The sequence below is a fragment of the Rhinolophus ferrumequinum genome, chromosome 20, assembly GCF_004115265.2.
Source record: "Rhinolophus ferrumequinum isolate MPI-CBG mRhiFer1 chromosome 20, mRhiFer1_v1.p, whole genome shotgun sequence".
NCBI lineage: Eukaryota > Metazoa > Chordata > Mammalia > Chiroptera > Rhinolophidae > Rhinolophus > Rhinolophus ferrumequinum.
Window position 1 is genome coordinate 10,500,168 of NC_046303.1, and position 10,360 is coordinate 10,510,527.

General features: G+C 40.1%; 1 protein-coding gene across 1 annotated transcript in view; it reads right to left on the minus strand.

Moving 5' to 3' along the window:
* The window catches only part of AVL9 (AVL9 cell migration associated), a 40,312-nt gene extending 30,315 nt beyond the window's left edge, over positions 1–9,997 (minus strand). The window contains exons 1-3 of the mRNA XM_033088320.1: positions 9,727–9,997; positions 2,681–2,801; positions 1,237–1,322 (exon numbers count right to left, since the gene is read on the minus strand). Of these exons, the coding sequence (XP_032944211.1) occupies positions 1,237–1,322; positions 2,681–2,801; positions 9,727–9,819 (300 nt within the window). The 5' untranslated portion in view covers positions 9,820–9,997. The remainder of the gene's footprint in view (positions 1–1,236; positions 1,323–2,680; positions 2,802–9,726) is intronic.
* Positions 9,998–10,360: the final 363 nt, after the last annotated feature.

The following is a 10,360-nucleotide window of genomic DNA, read 5'->3' on the forward strand; positions in this document are numbered from 1 at the left end:
TGATTTTCCAGGATGACATCCCCTGAACATGCGTCTTTTGGAGCAAACCTTAATATAAGACCCGGTCTTATTTTTGAAGAAACATGGTAGGCTCTCGGTCCCTCTGATATCTGGCTTGTCTGTCTGGTTATCAGAGGAGGCTAGAAAAACTTGGGGGAAATGGGCAATCCCAATACACTCAGGTGTGGGTCAGACCCGGGGGGAGGGAGACGGGCAGTATGAATGCCATTTAAAGGCGATGCAGGGCATGAGAACCGCTGTTAGCGACAACAGCTTTCGAGAACTCCTTTTACCAGTGCTCACATAACCTGTAGGGAATAAGAGGTAATAAAAGGAATGGATTTTCAAGAAGGGCAGCAGCTCAATTCATCTCATATAAAAGCATGTAAGGGTAACAGTGTATGAAGAAAACAAATGCAGAAAGCAACCATACAGAGTATCTCCACCACAAACAAAATAAAACAAAACAGTGCTGCTCAGAACCAAATCATGACAGGGGAGCTACTCATTTTATTTATTCGAATTTATTAATTAGAGCTATTATATTACAGGTGTTAAACTGGCAGGTAGTTCAAGAATGATCAAAATCTTAGTTATAATTAAGATAACTTGTGAGTAGTTTGAAGCTACTGGAAGTACCATGTTTCCCAGAAAATAAGACCTAGCTGGACCATCAGCTCTAATGCGTCTTTTGGAGCAAAAATTAATATAACACCCGGTCTTATTTTACTATAATATAAGGCCCGGTCTTACATAATATGATATAATATAATATGATATAATATAATATAATTCCGGGTCTTTTCGGGGGTACTATGCACTACTTCTAAAATGCTGCTTAAAAAAAACACCAAAAAACAAAAAGCACCTGTTACCACTCTATTTTTCTAAGTTATATACCAAACACTAGAAATAGAAAATTCAAGGACACCATAAAATTTAAATACAGTATTTTGAAGACAAATGGATAATCTAGGTACCACTATTTAAAAACAATGTACAAAATATTATGATACAGATATAATTATAATCACCAATATCAACTTACAAAAATTCATTTGAATAAATTGGTACTATTGGGCAAACAGCTAAACTGTTTATAAAAATTTTAAATAATATCACAGGTGCCACATACACACAAAAGATTATGTATTTCCTCATGTTTTACATTTTAAGTGGTCAACACATAAAAAAGAATTTTTGAGTGGTTTTTGTTGTTCGTTGTAACTATCGTACCTTAGCTTCAATTTGTCGATAGCAAGAGATACCATATACTGTGGCTCCATTTCCATTTCTGGGTGGCAAGTGAAAAAACACAGTATCTAAGAGATACACAGAAAAATGTAAATACCAGAATGAGTTACTCTTATTAATAAATGACATTTGAAGTTATTATAATGCAGTCATTAAAACAAAAACGATAATGTAACAGGGAACACATCACAACCACTGGTTTGTTACAATGCCTCTCACGGACCAACAGTGTACACTCAACACAAAAGGCTGAATTATAACAAGTCAAATTCAGACTATGATCACTTATCTCAGAAAATACTTCACCTATATAGGATTATACCAGATTAAAAGAAAGCAGAGAATCATAAAAACCAAAGGCAATAAATACATGAATCTTGAATAGATCCAAGAAATTCCTGGGATCACGGGGAAATGTGAACATAGACTGGATATTAGACGGTATTAGGGAATTACTGAACAATCTCTTAGCTGTGATAATGATATTGTAAATTACCCCGGGAATAACCTTCTTAGGGGACGCATGCTGAAGTAATAAGAAGTAAAGTGTCATGATGTTTTCCACTGACTTTCAAATAGTCCAGGCAAAACTACACATACACAAATATAAAGAACATTTGTAGAATATTCACAACACCATTCTTTCAACTTTTCTTACGTTTAAAAGCTTTTATAATAAAAAAGTTAGGAAAAAAAACATTTGCTAGGTTAAAACAGTATATTTAAATGTTGTTAACCTGCACAGTAACGTTTGCTTCATGTCATCAAAAATTAGCAAATATTAGTAAAACAGGTGATCAAACCAAGCTCAAACTGGTGTTTTGGTAGAGCTCTAACACGTGATAGAATGGAATCCTTCATTAAGCCAGTCCAAGCCCTTGTCTAGGTGGGCGGGAGGTTCTGTAGTGACTTCACAGCCCTGTCTTCTCTGAGTGCGCTCACATGCTCTACAGCCGACAAATGGGCTCCTAGAGCTCTGTGATGACAATGGCTCCGGGGGTGGACAAGCAATCCCAGCTGCTTCCAGGTGGGCACTGGAGTTTGCAGGTAGAGCCTCAATCAATCTGTGGCTGGTGCAGGTAAGCCCTTTACGTAGTTTGCCTGACAGGACTCTGAAGTATTACAGAAATGCAGGAGGTGCTACCAGAAGCAAACGTCCTAATCTCTGGATAATAATCACTTACTTTGGTCGGCGTCCTGGCAAGACTGGCGAAGGTTCACCAACCAAGATAAGTCAAGATAAGCCTGGCACGCTGCTGGAGATCCTCTAGCGCATGAATGGTCATCTCCAAACAAGCACTTAAATATTTCACAAATAGTCACAATAGGCCAAAGGCTTTTCATTGATCAAAGTACTTAGAATCGAAGATGTCTTGGCAAAGTAAAAAAAAAATGACACTAATTGCTCCACTGTCTGTTTACATACCTTCCTGGTAGTTGTGAGCTCCATCTGGTAAGGCAAGGAAGGGCAAATACTTCCATTCTTCAGGTAAAGTGTGACTGTCGTGTCCATCGCCTGGAATCAGGGGCGGGTAAGAGAATTCAACCTAAAATGGTAAGGAATGTTAGCCAAAAGGTTGCTGATCAAAGGGAGCCTTTTATCATGAAAGGCTAAAATGCTTTGAAACGCTGAAGGACAGAAGTAAGGATTAAAGCACACTTAATGCCATTTGACTCATCAGCAAACCTATACTAGAGAAGGGGAAAAGGAGAAAAGGAAAAAAAGGGATAAAAGGAAGAAAGATTTGTAAGTCTTTGCCCCTTTCTGATATAAAGGTTGTTACATTTTAATGTGCATAACAGGGTAGGGGGTAGTGGCAGAGGTGACTGGATTGGAAATTTACATTTGGTTGTTGTCACTAAATAGTACTTGAAGCCATGGATTCCTGAGGAAAACCAACATCCCACTGAACTGAGTAGAAGAGATCCCACAAAGGAGGCTGAGAAGTTGAGTCAAGATCTACGTTTGCTTCTAATGTTTGGCTCCTTTGCTCCCAATACTTGCAGCTTTTAGTTTATGGTTTTGATGGGAGGTTGGTAGACGGGTGGGGGGGCATTAACCAACATTTTGGGTTATTTTTTTTTAAGATTGAGAATTGATAAATGGACATCCAATGAAGTCTCTCTAACACTGTATCTTGTAGAAAGAACAAAGCTCTTAGTATGTGCCCCCAGTTTCTGGCATTCCCCAGGTTTACAGTATGTTCTCTGTGCTTCTAACGTTCTTTGTTATTCCAATAAGACTTGTGAAGACTTAATTGTGAAGAAGGCACAATTAAATACATGGGACTTGGATTATCACATGACTTCGAAGTTCTAGGTGACCTATGTTTAATTTTCTTTCAAAATATATTTAAGCAGGATTTTGTACTGCATTAGCAATATACTGGGGGTGCCAAAAAAATGTATACAAGTGGACACTTTGGTCAACGTTGCTCAAGCAGTAGTTTGCCGTAATCAGAAGTGTCTAGACCCTGATGGTAACCACTCTGAGAACCTCGGTAATTGCAGAAGTCAAATATGACTCGTATTCATATTTTGTTACCGGTATATGTTGAACATCACAATTTTAATACAGTTTTCCTTTCTTAAAATGTGTACACATTTTTTTGGCACCCTCTGTGTATCATATATTTGATCTTTGTCCCTGGTCCACAGTTCCTAAAACTCTTGGAATTTCCCAGAAATGGGAGCACTTTTATTATTCATAACAAGATCCTTTTAGTCCTATCAGGGTTTAAGCTAATGAGGTGATTCTTGGTGGTGGGGGGTGCTAAATAGCTTCAGGATGGGGCCTGGTCACCAAGAAGACCAAACTTTGACCTCCCTGGAAGTCCACTGAGTTCAATCACTAGTGGCTAATGATTTAATCAGTTGTGCCTATGTAATGAAACCTCCATGAAAACCCCTAAGCGATGGGGTTCAGGGAGCTTCGAGTTTGGCAAAGCACTGAGGTGCTGGGAGGGCATGGAAGCTCTATGCCCCTTCCCCCAGTACCTTGTCCTATGCATCTCTCCCATTTGGCTGTTGCAGAGTTGAATCCTTTATAATTAACTAGTAAACGTAAACAGTGTTTTCCTGCATTTCAAAGCCTTACGACTAAGGCATTTTATTTCATACACTGTTCTAATACATTTAGTAGATATGGTCTCCCGGTGCATAGAAAAAACAGCAACAAATTAGAAAGCAGAGAGGGGAAGCTAAAAGCTACAATGCTATGCTTTGGGTCAACACTAAGAAATAACTGCTAAGTGCTTTGTCATCTGTCATCATGCTCTGACTATCAAAAGCCCAGCTGAATCAGAGGCGTATGTGAAACACTCTACGTTAAAACAAATGGAGAAGGCCATAGTATGAGTGACATCTGTTCTGAAGCCAGAATCGTCCAGACTAACCTAAATTGTGTTCAGTATATTCTTTTTCAAAATCATTTCAACAAGATCTCCATGAAGAAAAAGATGGCTTAAAATGAAGTCTCCACACTTAAGAAAAATGGTGTAAAAATTTAGCCACAAAGTTGTCTTTGCAGCATTACTCAAAATAGCAAAAATTGGAAAGCTGACTAGTGTCTGAAAAGGAGACCAGTCAAATAAGTATTTCTACAAAATACTATTTAGCTACTTATAAATATTATAATTATAAATATTATATTATAAATATTATAATTCAACCTTTATTGATATGGAAAGAGATTAATGGTATATTGTTACATAAAAAGGCAGGTCATAAAACTTGATTACAGTATATACATTTTTGGAAAAAGTTATATATATTCATAAAAAAACCCCCAGAAAACTGGAGGGATATTCATCAAAGTGTTAAGAATAGATTTCTCTGGGATAACAAGGTTTTAAGTGCTAGTTTTCTTCTTTTTTTCTCACTTTTCTACTACAGTGAGTACATACTACATCTGATCATAAGAAATGTTATTTTTTAAAACAGCTGGAATATGACTAAAAATGATCAAAAACATCAATTTAAATGACATTCTCTAAAAACCTCCTAGGGAGAAAGTGAGTTTTTAATCTGATGTCATCTTAGCCAAGGAATATGACAGGACCAATCTGTCTCAAAATTATTAACTAGGTAATGACTCCTCTCCTTACATATCTTCATCTTCCTCTTGTAGTGCTCCTCCCTAGTAGACTAGGGTCCTTCCGCAGCCTTCCTTTTTCTAGCAAAATCTGTGGTCAACAAAGGATCTGAACCACATTAATAACATGGGAAGGGTTCCTTACCCAGATGCATAAGCATTTTATTAGGGATGAAGACCTAAGCCAGGGAAAGAAATTTAGGCGCTCTAGCTTCCTGGAGGGAATTGTAAGAGGACAAAGGAACCTCCTGATACTTCTAAATTTCCATTATACAAGTTGACACCCCCCCTGCTTAGACAGGATGTCAAGGCCTAAATGAAAACTATTCTATTGCTCTAAGCCCTTCAAAGTCAGAGAATTTTATCATTTCAGCATTAGAAAAGCATGGCTAATACCAGGAAAAAAACCTCACGAAAATATTCAAGTTCAATATAAAAGTACTGAGGAAGGCCAGAAAACTGCAATCTTGTTTTAGGAGTTTCTTTGAGTAGCTAAAAAGAATCTCTAGGTATCATTCTTCCCTAACCTCTAACTCTCCAAAGTTTGTTCTTTCTGTTCCAAGAATCACAAACGGTACCTCCTCAATGTTTTATCATTGTCACCACAGGATTCTATCAATAGCAGGTGCCAAAACTACATGCTTGTCACCAGCCATCTGTCACCAAAACCTGAATGGCTCAGGGCTTGACACTATCATCCAAAATAAACCAATCCTCCCACCACCAATCTCCTCAACCCATCCCTGAATCTGCAAAGCAACATCCTGCTACTCGTGGAGATGTTCCCATGATTGGCCCACGCAGACCAACAGGAAAATATACTGTTCTCTTCACTGCTTCTAGTGGCTTTATTCACTGTTGGAACTAGTGTAAACATGAGTTCTAGTTCTTTTATAATTCTATTTTTCTAAGAAGTTCAGTCTGGTAAAACCAGTTTATTCAAGAATTAATAAAATTGCTAGCTATGTATATAAAACTATGAACAGAAAAAAATCAGAACAGTGGGTCAAAAATCAAGTAATAATTCCAACTTTTTATGACATTGCTTTGAAAAATAACTAATCCCGATTCATTGGAGTGTTAAAAAAATTTCCATCTACGAAAGAACCAAAAAGTGTAATTCATATGCTTTTGATTATATTATTTTGCCAAAAGTTACACTAATCTGACAAATGCAGTTTATATATTTACTGCAACAAAGCAAATAAAGGACAAACAAAACTCCTGAACACACAATCTATAACAAACAAACTAGTCGAGAGAAGATGCCCATAAATTATCTCATGTCAAAGAGTCTAATTGCAGGTGAGTTTTTAAAGAAGAAAGGTCCTTTGCCAAATACTCACTTAAAAACAAAATTTTAGGAAAAGAGTTGGGCTATCTCAAAACCATTATAAATGTCATGGGAGCACTTTAACTCACTTAACATGTTCTAAGTGTTAAGTATATCAGTCAACTAGAAAAATCACCACTAGAAACTAACATGTTATATACAGAAAAATTCACTCCCACAGATTTCCACAAATAAAAGAGAAAAAATGAGCAAGTGATAAAGCTATTAGATGTTCACTTAAATTTAAATGAAGAAATGTTTCATTAAAATACACGACGTGAAGGCTTCAAAGGTGGAAAAAAAACGTAAGAAACAAAATGAACGAACACCCATCGTTTGGGATCTTGCACACAGCCACATTAGAAGCTGACTTTACCTGGTGGTCCACGGGAATCAACCCGGCTCCTTTATCACAGCACTAGACAGCAGCTTTATAACCCGAGGCTACAAAGACGGAGTCCATTCCCTTACGCAAAGTTAGCAAGTTTAACCCAGCAGACGGCTGAAAGGCATTATTTTCAAACAAAGGTTTCACTTCAGTCCCTCGAATCTAAAAATTACAAATTACAACCAAGTATGGGAATTTGCGCTATGAATAATCTCAGTGCATGGAAAGAAGTGATCAACACAACCCGCAGCATTTGGAATACTTGGAAGAACCAGTCTCACAAAGCACCTTCACACAGTCCAAACCAATCTAAAGGCAGTCACAATTCAATGAGCCATGCACTTTTTAGTCTTTTACACCTGGAAGCAAGATCTTAAAATGGAGACTAAGGTGGCTGATTAACACATCCTGCGGGAAATCTTTAATAATTAGAGCCTCTGAAATACCTGATAGACTAATTTTGTCTCTGCATTATCTAATTTTAGCAAGAATCCTGTTAGGTTTAGCCAGAAACCCTTCCCCCCCCCATGCAGTAATTTTCCATTCACTGACCCCCGACTCTGCAACTTGGCTATAAATTCTCTCTTTTCCTTACTGTATTCATGATTGAGCTCAGTTCTATACTGAGGTCTCTTCTCTCCTATCGCAACAGCTTTCCTGAATGAAATCAGTTTTTACTGCTTTAACTATTGTACAGCTCTGGTTTTTCAGACAGGGCCAAATTAGCTGTGTAAGTATGCTTAAGTCACTTAATCTTTCTGGGTTTCAGTTTACTCACCTGCAAATCCCTGCCAGGTCTAAAATTCTCATGAAGAATTCTGGTAGAGGAAAATGAGGTACAGAAAAATTAAGCAATTTGGACTTGCTGGTTATTATCCAGGTCTGACTCTCAGCATAGTGTTCATTTTACAAAACCTGTCATCACCTTTACCTCAGTGCTGAAACCCAAAACCAGACAAATCCAGAGAAATGCCAGGGTGGTTGGTACAGCCCAAAGTGCCTCTTTCATCTTACAATCTGTTGTTCAGTTTTCTTTAAATGTCTAAGCAGCATTACATTTTCCTTTCTGGAAATATGAATTATATTACTTTTGCTAATAAAACAGGTATAAAACAGATTAATCTTGACTTTATGTGACAGCAAAATTTAAAAGATTTTATTCTATCTCCTACCAATATTTCCTTCTTTTTGGTCTTTAAAGTTCCATTCAGTTTGGTTGGGTAGTGGGCTCCACTTTTTAATTTACCCTAAAAGACTCCTAAATGCTCAGCTTGAATGCACACATATGGTGCCAGAGCAATTCTGTCTGAGTCCAGGGCTGTTTTGCAGTGTGACCTCAGCAAGAACATTATACTTCCTCCAAGCTTCAATTACTTCATCGACATCCAAAGTTAGTTATAAAGCAACAATTAAGATCAAAGAAGTGAAGTTTTAAAGTATTAAAAATCTAATGATGATGAACACTGTGTTTGCATGCCACGATACAAACTCAAGTATCTATTCTCTTACCTCTAAACACAGGGCCACATTTAAAAACTTATATATTCTATGGCTGCTTGGGATTTTTTAATACTGAATAATGCCACTTCCTCCTTGATATCTTTCTATGTCATTTTTACCTGAACGACAAGGATTTTGATATGACACTTTAAAGTTAAGCAGTCTTTAAAACACATACAAACACTTCCTTCATCACTTTTCTGTTATCCTCTAAAGAACTTAAATTTTGCCAATTAAAGTCTCCCAAAATGTTACATTTCCTGTGAAACGCAAGAAGCGAAATGCTGCATTACTTAGTGGTAGCAAAGGGTGTTTTTAATATTTTAAGCATTTCAATTTCCTCTTCACTAGCACATTATGACATCATTGCCTTCCAGTATTTACTCTAAGTAATCCTGTTTCTATTTTGTTCCCTTGCCTTCAATACATAGACTGCAAATGTGCCATTCTTCCCTTTACCATTTCAGTGAAGAAGCTTAAAAATGACTTTGTATTTGCACATTTCTTTGCTCCGTAAAGACACTTGCTCTTACTGTAATAGAGCTGGAGGTAAAGGTCTCACCAAAAAACACGATCTGGACAAGATCAAATAGCCAAATCAAGGCCCAATGGGAAGGAGGGGGCGGAGTCAACACACCACCCTAACGCGACGGATTCTAGGGCTTCCAAAGATAAACAAAGGAAGTTGATTTTCCCACCGCGCGGCATGTGCTTCAACCAACCAGAGGCGTTGGTGTGGAAGCCCACCGAGCTCATAACCTTGAAAACGCAGTCCAAGTGCTGAATTTTTCTAAAAGCTCGGGTTATACAGGTGCACACCCATAAAGTCAATAGAGACAGAAATGGACCGGGAAGAGAGTGGGGCCGACCTTCGATTCCTTCCTCCAATTCCACCAAATAACCTAAACACCTACCAACACCAACATACCCACACAGCTCCTCCGCTGCTCGAAATACAATTTGCAGGGGCCGGAGAAGGACGGGAGTGTGGGGATGGGCTGCAGGTGGGGAGAGAGCGAGGAGCTGGACAGAGGAGTCGAGTTCAGAGGCGAAGGGCCGAGAGCGCTGTAGGGGGGACTGCGCCGAGCGGAGGGGAACAGAGGGGAGCGGAGGGGACGCAGCCGAAAGGCGGGGAGCAGGATCTGGCCCCTTCCTCACCTGGCAGCCCTTCTTGTGATGAAAGCCGACCACCACAATGTGCAGCACCGGCCCCCGGGGGGCGCCATCGCTGCCCCGCCCGGCCTTCTCCATGGGCAGCCGCCGTGGGTCCGCACCACGACGACTTCAACCGCCGAGGGCGGCGGGCCGGGCGTCCCCACGGTCCCCAGGAGGACGGCGACCGGCGGATTTCAGGTGTCAACCAGGGCGCCGCATGAGGGCCGCGCAGGGGACGGGGAAAAGGCCGAGGCTTCTGCGGCTCCGCCCCGCCCCGCCCCCCGGGGCCGCCGTCGCGCTTCCCTCATCCGCTTCGGCTGCTTCCGGGCTGTCACCTGATGCGGCGGTCGCCTCCGGCGAAGCCGGGCGGTGTAAGACCTGGAGGGAACCGATGGGACGGGCCTGAGCGTCCGGGGCGGGGCTAAGGAGTGGGGCGGGGCCTGAGGGGAGGGGCGCCAAAACCCCGACAGGGCCTGACGGGGACTTGGCACACCTGTTTCCTGCTCCCTTGTGGCCTCAACCTTCTTCCACCGCCTTTGCCCTCTCCTTTCTCATTAAAATCTCCGCTCCTTCCCTCCTCTTCTTTTTTTAACGTGTTTTCTGTTCATTCTCTTATTATCCAATTCCTTCACTTCCT